General features: G+C 36.7%; 1 protein-coding gene across 1 annotated transcript in view; it reads right to left on the reverse strand.

Annotated features, from left to right (window-relative positions):
- Positions 1-504: 504 nt before the first annotated feature.
- Positions 505-18,264, reverse strand: part of med23 (mediator complex subunit 23) — a 47,938-nt gene continuing 30,178 nt past the window's right edge. The window contains exons 10-19 of the mRNA XM_048597045.1: positions 15,543-15,638; positions 15,031-15,048; positions 14,100-14,300; positions 10,986-11,129; positions 10,742-10,887; positions 9,153-9,398; positions 8,381-8,523; positions 5,193-5,367; positions 2,200-2,363; positions 505-638 (exon numbers count right to left, since the gene is read on the reverse strand). Of these exons, the coding sequence (XP_048453002.1) occupies positions 505-638; positions 2,200-2,363; positions 5,193-5,367; positions 8,381-8,523; positions 9,153-9,398; positions 10,742-10,887; positions 10,986-11,129; positions 14,100-14,300; positions 15,031-15,048; positions 15,543-15,638 (1,467 nt within the window). The remainder of the gene's footprint in view (positions 639-2,199; positions 2,364-5,192; positions 5,368-8,380; positions 8,524-9,152; positions 9,399-10,741; positions 10,888-10,985; positions 11,130-14,099; positions 14,301-15,030; positions 15,049-15,542; positions 15,639-18,264) is intronic.

An 18,264-nucleotide genomic window follows, 5' to 3' on the forward strand; every position in this document is an offset into this window, starting at 1 on the left:
TTTATTTTTGCATTAATTTTACCAAGAATGCAGATTTTAAGCATTTAATCTGAGCCCTAAGGTCTGATGCTATGATCCCCTTTCAGTTTGGAGCTATTTGAAATACACAGAGGCTAGGTTCTATTTCTGGCACACATTCAACCGGTAAAATAAAGCATTGTTTATCCTGCAGTACAATTGTAGATATCTCATACAAGCACTTTAGGCTTACATTTAGCAGCTGTCTTTGATGGAGATGAGTGTGAAGAGAATTAAGAAATTTGCAATAAATTGGTATCTACCCTGAAAGAACATCACTGGAGCTCATTGGAATACAATTGGCGCAATAGAAAATTGGCTAAATAGTGGATAATGATACATTAATATTTGCCTAGCATGATTCACAGAAACAAAAGAATGCATTTAAGATTAAGATTTCTGTTGCTGGAGGCCATGAGCTCATGTATCTTTTACGCATGCGCGTTAATATTCACCACTAAGGTAATTCAGAATACAAACAAAAGTTCATCTTGCCTGTAATGGAGCTGGAAAACAGCTGAGTGTGTGTGAAGCCCAATTGTGAGGAGTGAAAACCATGATTGTCTGAAGGATGTCTTTGCACCAGGTCCCTTGTATAGATTCTGAGCCTGTGAAAAAGTCTTTTTTTAAAACAAGAAAAGATAAATGTTAGAGGATAAGACAAATCTTAGCACAGTGTAGCATTGTAGGGTACAAGCATTAAAAAATAACATAAAATACAGGAGCAACCATACCTCTTCTTGAGCCTGTTTCACAATTTCTAACTATCACAGCTTGCCTTCTCTGGCAACACAACTTTTCCATTTGCTCCCCATACCCCTTAATTTCCCTAGACATCTGCCCATCTCAGCCCTAAGTAAACTTTACAATGAAGCATCCACAACTCACTAAAACGTGTAATTCCAAAAATTCATAACCTTCTAAATCTCATCTCAGTGTAAATTGATTGTCCACTTATCTTGAGGCTGTGTTCCCACAACCTGAGTTTCCCTGTCAGGAGAAACTTGGCGTCTACCCTGTCAAGCCAATTTAGAATCTTGCATGTTCAATGAGATTATTCTTCATTCATCTAAACTCCAGACAGTATAGGTCCTACTCAGATTACTCAATGTGTCATCATAGGCCACGCCCTCATTCCAGGAATCAATCTAGCAAAAATTTACTGCACTGGTTCCAATGTAGATATCCTTCCTTAAAATATGGAAACCAAAAATGCACACATTACTCAAGGAGTTGCCTCACCAAAGCCTTCTTTCCAAATCCTTGCATCAAAAGAAGCAACCTAATAGAGGCCTATTAAATTATGAAAGGCATAGATAGGGTGGATAGTCATAGGCTTTTTTCCAGGGTGGAAAGGTCAACTACAAGATGGCAAAGGTTCAAAGTGAGAAGGGGAAAGTTTAAGGGAGAAGTGCAGGGAAAATTTTTCACACAGGGTGGTGGGTGCCTGGAATGCACTACTAGTTGAGGTGGTGGAAGCAGGCATGTTAGCAATGTTTAAGAGTATCTTGATAGATACATGAACAGGAGGCGAATTGGCGCAGGCTTGGTGGGCCCAAGGGCCTTCTCCTGTGCTGTATTGAATTGTATCGTATTTTAGACAATGTTTTAAACAATGTTTTAAAGTGCCACACCTTTAGTTGATACTTGACTAGCAACCCAGAAGTCACAATCACTTTAGTACTGTAGTAGGTAGGGGCAGAAGCCCTAAATTTCACAACGTGTCATTGTAGAATGAGTTCAATACACCTCAATCTATGCTTGCAGCACAGAAAAAAATGCTTATGCTGATTTCTATAAAATCCTAACTGCTTAATTAACATTCCTCGATGAAAATTGCCTGTCAACCCTTTCCAATTTGATCTGTACCTCAGTCCACATTCTTCAAAGTCTGACTCTTGATTCCTTTCAAAATGGTTCGGTCATTATTATTTAATAATGCAATACAATAGCTCAAGGAGTTCCACCATAATCTCAAGGCACCTAGCACCGAGTGGAAAAAAAGCAACCTTGCCAGTGTTGCTCATTTCTCAACACAAATGTGAGAATTCTAGAAACAAAGTAATACTCTGCTGGTTAATTAATATGATTATAGGATATTTGACAAAAAATGAGCACATTCTAAATGTGGATCAAAGCACAACAGTTGTAATATTATTTAATTTTCACATTAATATTTACCAGTTACGTGGGTTGCTCTAGCTAGAGTTAGAATTAGGGCTCTGTTAAGTTCCTCAGATTCAGCAGAAAGAACTGTTTTGGGGTCACTGAGAAACCGCGTAAATTGGGGCTGGACCTCTGAACTCCCCAAAGCGGTGATCAGCCGGAGTGCTGTGCTTTCAACACTAAATGGTCAAATAAAAGATAATTACCAAGTTAGCATAAAATTTCTAGTTCCATACTCACGCCTTTTCCAAAGTTTAATAGTAGAATTATTACAAAGTCCAGGAAAATTAGTCACAAGAGTACAAAGGTCACACGAGTGATCCAACATCTGTGTTGCAGTGTATGAACAAAAATATTTGATCACCATTAGCACCATCACCTACTGCTGCACCCAATACTAAAGACTAGGATAAACTCGATGACCTTGCTTCGAATTACATTGAGAATTAGCTTTAACACTGCACCTGTGAGAACTGTGTGGCTTCATTAGGAATACTGAAGAATTGAGCTAAAAATAGATTAATGAAAGACCAATTACTGTAGGTTGGCATCTGCTGTGTTCAAGTCCATTCTAGAATTTCAATCTTCCTATTTTTCCGCTCTACCTTGACTCTGCAGTTTCATTCAACGCTAAATTAACCAGTTTAGCTCAGTGGTGGAACTCGTGCCTCCAAATCAAGTCAGGGGAACAAACCCTTTTCCAATATTTGGGCATCAAACCTGATATCTTCTTGCAGTACTGGCTCATTATCAGAGGTGAGGCAGAATTAAAACAGCATCATGATCAGGTTGATATAAAATGATTCCTTGGAGCTAGTTAAAGAACAGAGAGGTCTCCCAAAGTTCTATCCAACATTTAAACCTCTGAATTAGTAAACCAAAATAACTGGGCACTTCGTATTTGTGAGAACTAACTTGGCTGCCATATTTGACTGCATAACAATAATAAATACAACGTTTCAGGGTATTTTGGATTTTATTTTGTGTAATCCTGCTCATACCCTTCACTTCCATTTCTCTTCACAGTATTGAGGGGAACAACCTTTGCATGTAGTATAATTTTTAAAAAGCCATTATGTATTATTGAATGTTATTTGGGATTTCTTTTGGGAGTGTGGGGTAAAATCATTCTAGGAGGATAGGTTAGACTGGCTGGGTCCCATTCCTTTGAAGTTTCATAGAAGAATGAAAGATGAGCTTATTGAGATAAACAAGAATATGAGGGGTCTTGGCGGATTCTGAGGGGATGTCCTTTGTCTTGCTCTTGTGGAAGAGCCTAGAATGAGGGAACAGGGGTTTTTATTTAAAGACCAAGATGCACAGAACTTTTCTAATGAAATACCCCTGTTTAAGGAAGGATGGAGGCAGGAGATGGGAAATTGTAGGCCAGTTAGTCTGATCTTGGCTGTTGGTAAGAGTTTACAGTACATTAAACATGAGATCACAATGTGCATGGTAAAAATCAGGCTGAGTTTGCATGGCATTGTTAAGGGGAGTTTGTTGACAATGTTTGTTGAAATGAGCAAATTACACAAAGGAGAGCCAGTGGAATATCTCTTTGGATTTCTAGAAGGCCTTTGACAAGGTGCCACACGGGACACTGCAAAGTAAGATATGAACCCACGGTTTTAGGAACAAGATCATTACTGTTGTGCAAAGGTAAGTAGCCAAACAAATTCCCTACTTAGCCTTAAATTTTCACTCTTTTTAAGAAAACAGTCCCCTCAAAATATTAGGTGATATGTTAAAATGGAAATAACAACCAAAGGTTCCTTTCATTTCGAAGTATTAAGTAATCACAATTTATTTAAAAATCAAAAAACGACAGCTTATGTACATTATTTCCATGTTTGCCTTTATCAACTTTATCAGGAATATTTCTTTTAAATAAAACTATTATTCAATTAACTGCAGAATACAGGCCTAGAGTGTTACAATTATAAAGTTCATAATGAAAATGTGAAATCATATTTCATTTTGACACTTCAAATATTTCCACTACATCAGGGATCCAGAGAAAACATACTAAGTATGATTTGATAATGAGAAACCTGCACTTTGTTCAGTGCATTTAGAAACATTTTAAGAATTAGAAAGCTTTCATCCTCTTACCTGATTTTTGTTTGTAAGATTTAATAAGGATTTCAAAATTATGATAGATCGTTTTGCAAATAAATAGCAAAAAGGTTGTTTCCACTGATTGGGTAGTTGGTAACAATCTGGCATGGAATCATAATAATCCAGAAGAGGCAAAGTTTCTAAATCATTCAAATTTGGAACAATTAACCACAAGTGACTACTGAGGCTGATGTTACATAATTTGAAAGCAAACTGTATCAGCTTCTGAAACACTGTGTACAGAATACGGTATCTGTGTAAAGGCAATGTGGAATTAGCATAGCTCCATCCCAGAAGGTAGTTTTGATAAGGTTCCATTTCCAAAGGTCTTCTTCTATGCTGTAACTTACACTAAAAAGGTAAGTCACCTTTGTCTTACTAGAACATTGGGCTGCTCTCTCATTAGAGGGTCATCATGCTTCTGGTGAGGGGCGAAGTTGAGAAGGAGAGTCTTTCATGGCAACCTCAGTCGGTGCAGGAATTGAACACTGCATCATGAATTAGCTGTTCAGCCAACTCAGCTAGCCAACCACCCATAACGTCATCAGTCTTACCAGATCAGATGGCTGTTCTCTCATTAGAGATGGATGACTAGTGGTTGTTTAACCCAAGGATCATCACAGACCAGGCAAGGGGAGAGTTTGAGAAGCAGAATCTTTCATGGCATCTCAGTCAGTATGGGAATTTTATACTGCTTTGAAAACCAGCCATCCAGCTAATTGAACTAACTGAACACCAGCAACTCATACTATTCAAAGTTCAGCAAATTGTAGGCATATTTTAAAGGTTTGCAAGATTCTCAACTTTACTACACTACTGCTCCAGTTAAAAATCATACAGCTTTGAAGCAGCAAGCCAGATTCGTACATGAAAGATTAAAAACAGCTTACCACAAGTGAAGTTGGTTCTGATTAGTCTGTGGTACGGCTGCCAGTGAATGGAGATGGCTTAACAGCTGGACTCTGTAGTGAGGCTGGATATGATGCATGCGATAGCTGAACATCTCCAGCAATGTGTGTAGGATTCCCCAAGCATGTGATTTGAAAACATTAGGTAAAAGCTGGCCTAAAAAGATTTAAAAAAAGATTAAGTCTTTGTCACAAAATTTATGCTAACTTTTCTCAGGTCTTATTGCGTAAGAGCTAAATCCCTTCTCAAGAGGCAGCATGTTTGAGTACAAGACAACAATTTTCAAAATCGGAATGGTGCTTTGGAAATTTTATTTTTATTAGTTGCAAAATTAATTATAATTAATTAATTATAAGACTAATCTAACAACCTACTCCTTAGAAGCATAGTGTTTTGTAACAGGTAACTCTAGTAAAATCTTGCATTTTAATGTTTAGCAAGTTATAATTCTAGGAAACAGAACAAGATTTCATTTTGAGAACTTTACCTATATCAAGCACCTTCAGTATATCTATAGCTATCCTGATTTTGGATGAAGACCTCAAACTTGACCAATCCAAACCTCTACACTTCTGAAAGCAATCAATCTTGAACTCACTCTATGTTTGAATTCTGTCAAACTGGGTTAGAGTTAAGCATAAATTATCTAAGTTCAATGTACTGAGAGGAGCCTTTTCTACATTTCACTAATCAGATCAAAGACTTAAAGCTGGTTTTCATTTGTTTTTAACAAAACAGATCAACCTGCCCTCAAAACAAAACTAAGACATTGGCATGACACTTCCAGTCTTTGCATCCTGTGATTCTGAAGAAAGGTTACAGATTTGAAGCATTATCTTGGTTTCTCTTGTCCTCAGATGCAGGCCAGACTGGAGTATTTTCAACATTTTGAATGTTTTCAGCTTTCAAGCATCTGCAGTATAGTATTTTACTTTTATTTTGAACTGCTCTTGCAGCCTCTTGATCTTTAGCAATGCTTCGGAATGGACTGACTAAACCCATAAATGTATTGATTGACAATAGTTACAGAGTTACACTCCAGGGAGAACAGAGTCACAGAGGAAGCTCTAGATAAAAGAGCGAGCTGGAAACCAAGCCTACAGCAGAGGAGTACTGATTCACTTGCCATGGGCAAAGCTCCAAGTGCTCATGTTGTATCACCTGAACTCATCAAACAGAACAAAATGGAAGGGTCAATGTGAGGTGGAAATATTGTGACCTTGTACAAGAACAAAAGCAATTGCCATGATTGCAACAACGAGGGGAATCTCCCTGCAAGGAACTGCAGGTAAAGTATTTACATGTGGTGCTCTTGTCAGACTGTACATCCTAACTAAATAGAAATACCTAGGATCCCAGTGTGCTTTAGAACCGGAAAATCCACAAATAACACAATTTCCTCAGTTTGGAAACCAGAGAAAATAAAAGGTTACTGCTATTGGGAAAGCCTTCAATCTCACCAAGGAGCACAAGTAATCTATTTAAACTACCCATTGAAGCCGCTCGATGTGACCTCCTTTATTTGCAACATCATAGGTGGATAACATCAGCTACAAAAGGACAAGATCAGAACCTTTGCAGTGGGTTCAAACAGGTATGTTCTGGACTGATACACCGTTACATTTTTTTCTTGGTTGCTGTTGTATCCCTCCAGATCATCGACAGAAGACACCTAGTTACATAAAGAACTAATGGAAGGCTTTTCAGCCTTGCTTGTCTGACATCCAAGAACAAAGGTGGACCAAGTCCTCAATAGAGTTACTCTACACTATCGTTGCTGCATATTCTGTACAACAGCAAATTCTACGCAACAGCAAATAGACGGTGTTGTTCACAACTAATGGAGTTTGATCTGATCATCTTAAGGATGATAAATGCTGTTGTCCACGATGTTGCTAAACTAACATCTATCGGCAATAAAAACGTGATGCTGGAGGTTGTTGATAGTTTGACATACCCCAGCTCCAAAATCATCAGTAATCTGACTATTTATACTGAAGTCAACACAACCACGACTAAAGCTGTAGATAACACAGTGTGGAGCTGGAGGAGCACAGCAGGCCAGGCAGCATTAGAGGAGCACGAAAGTTGACATTTCCGGTCGGAACTCACTAAAGCTGTAGATGTTTTGTCCAAACTGAATGAGTTCATGGAACATCAGCATTCTGACCAGAGAACCCCAAAGGGAGATTCAGAATCCTGCATCCAGAGTGCACTCCTCCACAGTGGAGAATTCTGCAAAATATTTGCTGTGCTGGCAAAAAGACTGAACTGCTACCTCTTCGTTGTCTCAGACATATCTTTGGCACCTCTCGCTAGGACAAGACTACCGATTTGGGTGATCTGGAGTGTACCAATACCAACTAGTTACGTTAGTTGCTGAACCAATGACACCTGTGCTGGTTCAGTCACATTCACTGAATAAATGATAGCTGTCCATCCAAAGACCTTCTGTACGGTGAACTGGCAGCTTGGCCACAACCTCCTGGGCATCCATACCTCTGCTAAGGATACTAAGTGAGCTATAAAGATGAAAGAAATTGACAGTGACAATCGGGAGATAGTCCCCGACAACCATAATTCTCTGCAGGGTGACTCTTTGAAAGGGAGTTAGAAGGAGCAAGAAGAATGACAAGTTCAACTGATAAGTGGATCCAGTGAAAACAAAGTCCAATGAATCACACATATTCTCAGCCTACTGTCTTCTTCTGCAGCAAACGTGTCAGAGGCTAACACACCAAAGTGGGATTCCTGAGTCATGCCAGGGACTGCAAAACAAAGAACTGGCTGCCATGGTGCAAACCATCATCCTATAAGACAGAAGAATGTCAGTATGTAGAGCAAGAAACAAGATCTTTTTCCATTAGTTTGGTATGGGAGACTGCAGTGGTGAAACTATTGTGTGCCACCAATTCCTAGAATGTAATAACCAACATTATTATTAAAAGGGTACATCGAAAATCATTCAAATAAGCAAAGTTTATCAGTAACTTTTAGAAATCTGGCAAGTACTCCACAGGTCTGAGGTTTTCCTTTAGCTCTACAATTCTGAAATAACAACTTATCAACTCAAACATTAGTTAGTCTTCAGAAATATATCCTTCATAAATTAGATCTGAGTTGGGGAAAGGTAATTCTTCACAGATCCATCCAGAAATAGTACACTTACTGATAAAACCTTTAATTCCAAGAGATTCAATCTCCATATAAACTAGGAGACGGCTATAAGTTTCTACCAGAGCAGGGGCCAATGCTAGGCTTGATTTGGCATGGGCTAGTTTGATCACCCTTGTAGCTATACTGTGAATGAGGCTGAAACACAGAATATTAAAATCAGTACAGGTTGAAACATTACAATTTAGAACAATATATAATATAGAACAGCATTAGTGTGCTTCATTTATTCATTATAGCTATATTTCTTCAAACAAGCAATTGGGACTTTCAGCTTGCAGTGCAAACTGAAGTTAATACTAATAAAGCAGAATGGTGTGGAAATAATACCGGATACTGCAATATTCTTGTCAAATTTAGAGGTAGTATTATGATATCTAAAAACGAAATTAACTCATTTTGAGTCGAAAAAAAAAGAAACCTATTAATGCTACTCAGGCCAATTAGCTGGGGCCTCCGTAAGAGTAAATTACTTTTTAAAAGGGAAAAATATGGTGCCCCGAATAGTCCCTCAACAGGACATTATTGCAATTTATGCCTGAAGAGTTATTTGTGCTTTTGGCATTTTATATTTATTTGAACCTAGTGCAATACTATAAATCCAGTAATCAAATGATGCAATTTTATTTTGAAAAGTGTTCTTTCCTTTGACTGTATGGCACTTTATTACTTACTTGGTAAGTGACTGATAACAGTAATAGTAAAGGTTCACAAAAAACATCAATCTGCCATTATGTAGTTCAGCAAATTTGAATTCAAGCAATTACCTCATTTTGGCATGAACTGTCAGTGAATCTAATAAGTTCATTGGTAGTGGGGTAATAGATCCTGAAGCTGTGCAGTTTGTTCCAGGAAGGGATATCCTCAAGCTTCCATTCCCATATATTGTTTCAACCAATACTCCCATAGGTAATGTAAAACATTCAGAATTAGTAGAATATGCATTACACAGCAAGGCAATCTTGTAATCATTCATATGTAGACTCTTGTTTCTTAAACTTTGCTGTAAAAATCTGTATTAAAAATGATTAAAGTTATTAATTTTGCTTCATTGATTATTAATAAATGCACGTGTGATTTTTACTAATGTGACAGGATGTTTTTCATAAGACGTCTTCTAAACATATTTTCTTTAATTACACATTTACTATAATTTTTCTGTCTTCAAGAATGGTGATGAAAGAAGGGGTTTACCTTCTTTATAGCATATTACTGTACATACTCATGTAAAAGTCAAATTGTTTAGGCTATTTTTTTAAAAGTTAAATTTATGGAGTCGACTATTACATGGGTACTACTTTTGAGGAGCTGAAACTCATGCTACAGTCCAAAATACCACATCATTAGCAGAAGCCCAATTGATCTCTAAATTAATAAAGAAATAAACACAACAAATTACGGTAATTACCGGTACTTCTGTGATCCAGCACCGAAGAATGAACAGGGCTGTGAGAGGCATAATCTCTCATAGCATCACAGCTCATGTGAGCGTTCGCTATTGTCAGCGGATAAGAACAATCAGATCAATTATTCTCCCTGTAAATTAAAACCTGATTATTCTTTCAAAAAGTAGCCCTGAATCTTTTCCATTTGCTCCCGTGTCCAAAAGCTCTCTGTCACCCTGAGTGAAACAGTAAGTTGGTGGATTTGAGCTCTCACAATTACTGGGTTCATTCTTCTGAAATTCTGATAAAGGAATGAAACCCGATGAAAAGAAATCTACTATTAAAATGCTACAGTTTCCTGGAGTCGAAAACAAAATCCCACCAAACCTGGGAGACTGGATGACAGCACTTTATTTCCACCTGCAGCTCACTAACATAATAATGTTTGAAATTTGAAATGCTGAATCCAATTTTCATCCCCATCATCAGATTAAAGGTACACTTTGAGAAGGTTCTTTGACAGATGAGAATGAACACCATCCAGCACTTGCCTTAAAATCTGAATTATCGGTGAAGAACTAGGGTTGACTTTTACATGAGATACATGGAAAATTCAAGATTTTTTGGCCAAAAATAGGGGGTCAACTTTTACATGAGATTGACTTTTACTCGAGTTTATATGGTAATGTTTTCTGTTTACTCATCTTTAATTTTGAAAGACAAATTTTTTAGGGTACAAAGTCAAATGTGTGTCCCAATGGTAATGCCATACATTTAACAATCTTAAGAATGAACAAAAATCTCACACTAATTTTATTTCTATTCCTTTTTCTGACACTCAGAAACAGCACTGCTAGAGAATTACACTTGCCCACAACATCATTTGGAATAATGTACATCACATGTAACGGTCATGCACAGATCAAATAAAAAGTATGTTACTACTGAACCTTTACATTTAAAAAGCTTACTCATGGTGAAGTTTGAGAGAATGAGGGATGGGTATCTGCAGTTTGGAGTTATCATTTTGTGCCTTCCTATTGAGATGAATCCAGATACAAGTCATGGCAAATGCATGAGTAGACTGTGGTTTGCTTATGTCAGGTACAGGAATGCACTGGAAAATAAAAATAATAAGCATTTTAGAACCTGCAGATGCTCTTCCTTTTGTATTTAAATATATGCAACATGATTCAATTGATACATAAATCCTACTTCTTTCTCTGGGTACAGCAGATCAAACAGCTTCATTACTGGGAGGAAATCAGCTAATGCATTCTTTTGGATACTCCCAGAGATGAATTGCAACAAAACCCACATCAGATGGTCCCGTCCTTTTATTAGACCTCGGCCTGCCAGCTATAAGATAAAGACAACAAAGTTGTAAAAGATTGCTTAGCATTACAGACAACAAATAATTCTGAGCTGGAAAGGAGGACTTCCACAGCAAAGTTTTATTTTGAAAATAAAAGCAAGAGACATTACAGAACTCCAATAAATACGAGAAATGAAGGAAGAGAGTGGGGATGAGAGTTCAATCAAGAGCATAGAAATTGGAACAGGAGAAGGCCATTTTTGGTCTTCAAGCCTGCTTCACCATTCAATAGGATCATGGCTGATTTGATATCCCCACGTGCACTTTCCTGCCCCTTCCCCATAATTTCTGAAATCTTGAATGATCAAGAATCCGTTTATCTATCTCAGCCATAAATATACACAAGGACTCTGCCCCCACAGCTCCTTGTGGCAAGGAGTTGCCCCTTCGTTCTAGACTCTCCCATGAGGGAAAACATCTCTCAGCTTTTACCCTGTCAAGACCCTTAAGAACCCTGTATGTTTCAATGAGATCACCTCTCATTCTTCTAAACTCAACTGAGTACAATTCCAATCTGTTCAATCTTTGCTCATAAGACAATCCCTTCATACTAGGGATCGTCCTAGTGAACTTTCTCTGAACTGCCTCCAATGAAATGATTTGTTTCCTTAAATAAGGGGACCAAACTGCTTAGAGTACTCCAGATGCGGTCTCACCACCACCTTGTACAGCTGCAGTGGGACTTTTGTACTCGTATATTCCCACTAACTTGAAACGTAGGCCATTATTTCATTAGTATTCCTGATTACCTGCTGTGCCCATGTGCTAGCTTTCTATGTTTTGTGCACAAGTATGAATTCAGGCAATCCTGCTGAAAAAGCGGAATTAGAGCTGCCCTTCAGTGGCAGAATATGAACAATAATCTCATGAGGAGACTGAGCCACAAAGAAGTTAGAGATCATAAGGCTGCCGGTTACATGTGTGTTAGAGAAACTGTACTGCATCACTTCCATGTTTATGCAAAACATCACATGCTTTTTTTTGGAATCAGCACCTCGCATATGAAACCTTTTTGAATTTTCTCTCCCCTTTTACAATCTAACTACTAATGTTAAAGATCTAGCTGTACCCCACCCCAGATACATGTTCTTCCCACTCTGTTAACAAGTTTACCTTTCCATGCAAGAAAACCTATTCCCCTCAATTACTGCACATAGGGCATTGATTTTCATAATAACTTTTATCAGTGATGCCCAGTGTTGTCCGAAGTTACATGCTTGATGTACTGCAATCCTCATACTGCAATTTCTTCACAAGTAAACTTTCTTAAGCACATCTTGTCCTTTATAAACCCAAAACGAATGTCTCTGTTTAACCCACGCTTTTACTTTTATCTTGCTCTTTGACTCAATAGCTCACTGGCAAGTCAATCTATAATTAATTTATGGGTTTCTGACTTATTTATCCTTTCCCTTTTCGAACAGATATTATTTTCACAATACTCCAATCCTTTGCCATAATTCCAGTTTCCAAAGACTTTCTGTAAAATTTAGTTAACATCGTCATTAACTCCTTCCCAAACTCCAACATTTTTACAAACATTAATCAGTGATTTTTGTAATCTCAGTCTAATATTTTAAATAATATATACACTTCAATATTTAGCTCAAATAGTGGTATCTTCTATATTGTGCTTTGACAATCTCACTTTTCTGTTCCCTTATAAAGGTAGATCAAAATATTTGTGAATCACTGCCAGTCACCACCTCTCAAATACAAAATGTTTTCCATCTCTAAACAGACAGGCCTTGATTAATTACTTTTTGACTCATGTCCATAAAAATCATATTTCTGTATTTCTTTTACGTTGTTGCCTGTTGCCTGTTATTTTCCATTGACAACTTTCATATTTCTCACTTGTTTCATCTGCACTACCTGACTAGAGTAGGTCTTTTGAGGCTTCATGTCTTTTTGTAAAGGTCAGTTGCATTCTCATGACCTCTGTCTCCACTTAGGATATTTCACCGTATAAATCAAACATCATGCAATCGTCTCAGGCATTGCTTGTTCACTTTTTGAACTACCTTTCTCAAATGTTAGTACTCTATTTTGGTGAAAAAGTGAACAGATTGGTTTTCAGTCCAACACATCCTAGTGGGACTTTTTAGAAATCTCTAATGCAAATCTAATAAGTTCTAATCACTAGTTTCCCAACTTTCACCATAAAGTCAATTACACTTCATGCTTTAATACTTGATCTAGATCAAACATTGTCTTTGTTCTTGTTGGATATTCAACATACTGAACAAAATTTTAATTCACTTAGTATGCATTCACTTACAGAGATAAAGATCAGGCCCACTGATTTAAAACAGTTTCTGGATATGTTCTAAGAAACCCTCTCCTTTTTGAATACAAATGCTAGTCTTATCCTGACCTAAAACATCTTCCCAGAATTATAGTTGCTATCCCAACATACTCTCAAATCTCTTCAATTTCTTTTTATTTTTCAATGATCCATGATATATGCTCTATTCAATTAGATTCGTTATTATTTCTTAGGTATCCAGTACCGCATATAATGCAGTCCCTGACATTTCTTCATCTATCTCTATCTGAAATTGCTCTGTTTGTGCAGACCTTTTTTCCTATAATAGCTCTTTTATTCTTATCATGCAAAGTTATAATAGCATTTAAATATGGCAGTTGGAACTATTTTCTGCCATTGGCATCCATGCATAGTCTTGTAAATGTGGAAATGACTATTTCTTTACTGATTCTAAACTGTACAGTTAAAATTTTGCTGCACCTCTTAACAAGGTTAAGAATATGTCAAGGCTATATATTTTGGTACAATTCTTCATCTGGATTTGTAGCCTGCTAATATACAAATTGCAAGGTGGACAAAATGCTGCATAAATTCAATTTATACTGTCATTGAGCAAAATCTGAGCAATAAGGCGATCTGAAATTGTATACTTTTATAACTTGGCATTTCCGTATCCCAAACATACCTTCTGATGAAGTGATAACACCATGTGTGGAAAACTAGCAAATTGAAATAAGACAAAGAAAATGAGCTGACTCGAGAGGTGTTGCCACAATAACTGACTGGTGCCTCCATCATCAAACTTCTCTTCTGTTTCAGAGCGTTCCATAGCATAAACCACTAAATCCACAAGCTGATCTTCCAAAACTGGACAGCGCTGTTTGTGCTGTAAAGTAGACACTTATTACAGAAATGAACATTAAATACACAAGGTTGACTATTTATGCAAAAGAAACTTGACAAAGCATGAAATGCTAACCTAAACACACTGCAATGAGATATTTCAGAAAGCACCTAATTTGCATGTAGCGTAAAAAAAAGATGCCAAGCACTGCAACGATTTGCCCTCCTCTCCCAAATCTACATGTCCAAAAACTCAAGTTTTGTTTTGTATTTTCAATGTCTCAACTTTGGCCAACAAGAAACATAACCACAAGTGTTCTGGTCAACAAATTAGTAAGAGGTTTTTTTTCATATTTCTTCAGAACCTACATTCTATTACTACCTACATATAAAATTAGCATGCTTTCCATTTGTGATCACGAAACTGAAAAAAATAAATTGTACTTTCTTTGAAAGCATGCCTTACAAACCCTAACAAAACTACAGCTACTTTAAAAACATCTGTTGATTCTACATTATATTGGCAGTGTAACTACTTTTCACAGATCAACAACGGAACATTTGCTAAACAACTTCTCCATGATGATGACTATAAAAATCTTAGGTGCAAGAATTGCAACAATCACACATTCTGTAGCAGACAGCGACAGACACCACTGCATTCTCTACGTATACCAGCATGCAGATCTACTTTATTCTCTAAATGGCATCAGTTGCTACCAAGCAGTCAGCATCTCGTTAGTCACAATACAACAGTAAGATTGTAAACATACCTGAGCAATGTTCAAGGTCTAGAGCATTGTAGGATGGGCAGGACAAGACAGGACAGAACAAAAATAAAGGAAGAAAAAAAGAAAGACATAACAGTGACTATGAGGCCAGCCTCAGGTTGCCCCAGACAGGTCAAGCCCCGCAAAAACCAAAATGCACAAGTTCTAATATTTGAGGCTGGCCTAATAGCTAAAGCAATTCAAATAAAACTCAAATCATGTACTTCTTTACATTAACTCTACAGTAGTTTTCCACAAGATGCTGCATTTAAATATTTTACCATTCCCATCCACAAGGTGATACAAACTAGAAGGCTTCAAAACTTCTTCCCCCTCTATTTCAAGTAGCTCAAAAATAAAATCCATCATAAGACAAACTAATGCTAACTTATGATCTGGCTACTTGTGGTGAACACGCATTTGCTTATTTAGCCATAGCAACAGAAAAGAGAAAAAGAACAGTGCAGACTATATTTAGAAGTTAAGTCCATAGTAAATACATGGAAATACAGTACCTGTTTGTTCAGACCTAGCATGTTGCAGACCATATCCCTGGAGTAAGGTTGTTCTAAAACATATCTCAACAGAGCAGTCTGTGGGTCAAAAAGATCCTAAGAGAAATAAAACACAGACTTGACGTTCACTTGATCTTTTTGAGGGGATTTCAAACACTCAAAACTCAACATCAAAGCAAAAACAGCTAATGGGATTTTATTTCAAGCAAAACACTATGATGCTGGATATCTAAAACAAACACCAAGTGCTGCAGGAATTCAGCTGTGGCAGCATCTGTGCAGAGGAACTGTGTTAACATTTCAAGTCCAGCATGACCCTTTCGTTCTGAAAAAAGGTCAAATGTGATTTTGAAATTGTTTGAGGAAGGTAATTAAATGTCATGAATTATGTGCTTTACTATAAACTGAAATATCTAATGGTACATGGATCTTCATTCTTTTATGGCAATTATGATGGTGCTTTGATCAGGTGAATGTGACCTACTTCAGAAACAAATAACTAAGGATTTACTTTTAACCAGAAAACACTAATTCTATCTGAATGCTTGTCCTTTTCTTTCACTGATTGTATTTACTTCAATTACACCTGATGGCAGTCATTTAAAAATATCTGTTACATTTTAGGTGGTTTACACAGTCATTAAAACTAATGTTTCTCTGGGGAAATGTACATTGTATGGATTGGGGTATTCATCTTAGTTGTTTTATGCAGCATTCAGCATATAAATCCATGACAAAAGGTTCTAATTTGAATTATACAGAATGGAATTACATTGGTCCATTGTCAAGTTAAACGCTGCCATTTACTTAAGGATACCTGCCTTTCAACTTGATCCTAAGAGGTTTTCCAATTCAAGTTCTCAAAAAGATCTCGTTATATGATTAAACACTTCAAAACATCAGTAATAGGTTGCACTGCAAGTACACACAAGCCTTTTTATATCTGCTTTGCATCAATAGCTTCCTTAAAAGTACATTAAAATTATATGATCTCATTGGTTTGGAAGTGCAAATAACATTGAACTATATTTAATAAACAAACAGGTCTTAATTTTTCCCTTAATGGTCTCGTGTAATTTTTATGATCAAGTATCAAAGGAGTTCTGCAATATTCTCAAAATCAACAAAGTGCAAAATTAGACAGTACTAGATTTGAAACCAACCTATACATTATCACACCAAATCTAGCATCCTGATCCTGGAAATTGTTCAACGTTACAAATCTAATCCTGTTGAAGTGAATTTTAAAATTTGACCCAAAATGTGCAAACATTAAAAAAAAACTCGTATCAACTCCCATAAAATTTATAATTTGACAATACACATATTATGGTCTGGGGCACACAATACAGACCACAAACCGGGATGCCTATCCTGCTTGAGATGAAAATCTATTTTGAAACTATTCTATTTCTAAAAAGCCACAAACATCAGCACATTAAATACTTACTTACCGATTAAACGTCCAGTCAACATACCCACAAAGTTTCTTACAAAAAGCTCCAGATTCTTCTGGTAAGTATACACTGCATCCTTTCAATATATCCTTCCTAAAGTGTGGTGACCAGAACTGGATGCAATTCTCTAGCTGCAGCCTAATTTGTGTTGAATCATCTTATTGCCATAAACCGCACACTTCTACCTTTTTTTTTTAAGATTTTCCATTTGACACTTAGCTGGTGGGTATTTTCCTAAACCATTAGTGCAACTAAGGAAGAATACTACCAGTGTCACAATGGCAAAAGGCAACATATAATATAAAGCCTCAGATAAAGTTGTTGTTTAGTGGTAGCTCCAAATACAAAAAAAGCAGCTGAGAAGAAACCTAAAATATATCAATATTGCATAACAATTCAACGAATTTCCAGAAAAAGTGGCACAAATCAGGCACTAATACAAGTTGAATCCAAAATTAGGCTCCCTGGATCTACATCATTATCTCAAACAGCTTGAAATAGATTGTCTTCAAAAAGTTAAAAATCCTGCAGACTTACCAATTTTACAGCTCCACATCATGTGCTGTGTCATTAACATGTGCAAGTAGTAATTGTCTTGCATTAATTAATAGAAGATTCAAGTTTACAATAATACAACCTTAAAATTGCTTCCTTCAGTTATTTACTGAATATTGACCAGCTTGCATCTTAGTAAATATTTTATGGCAGCAACCATATAAATAATGATAACTCATTTAAAATAATAGCACAAAAAATCAGATTTCACAATGTATTAAATGGGGCTTGTAGAGCAAAATGACAAAATTAAGTATTACTATAAAATGTCAATATGTAATTCAATACAGCCAATGTTATAACTCTTAACATCTTTCTAAACTCACAAAAATAAATTATTCTGTGGTTTAAGCATATTATTTTAACGTTTTCTACTTTTGTTATGTAGTCGTACTTCAAAAATATTCCCATTTCACAGTTATCACAGGAATTCTATTAATCCGTTCTTGATAAAAACCACTTAGCATGAAGAGTGAACATCAAAAAGATGGGAGGACTATATAAATTAATCCAGCCGTTCGTTCATAATTACTCAACAGCGAAAGGTGGGACCAATAAAGTAAATAAATAACTTCTGCTTGTTATTTTAAGGAAAAGTGCCAGTAAACATATGTAATAAGAGACAACAAGGTGCAGGGCTGGATGAACACAGCAGGCCAAGCAGCATCGTAGGAGCAGCTGCTTGGCCTGCTGTGTTCATCCAGCCCTGC

This window comes from Rhincodon typus, chromosome 5, assembly GCF_021869965.1.
Source record: "Rhincodon typus isolate 14 chromosome 5, sRhiTyp1.1, whole genome shotgun sequence".
NCBI lineage: Eukaryota > Metazoa > Chordata > Chondrichthyes > Orectolobiformes > Rhincodontidae > Rhincodon > Rhincodon typus.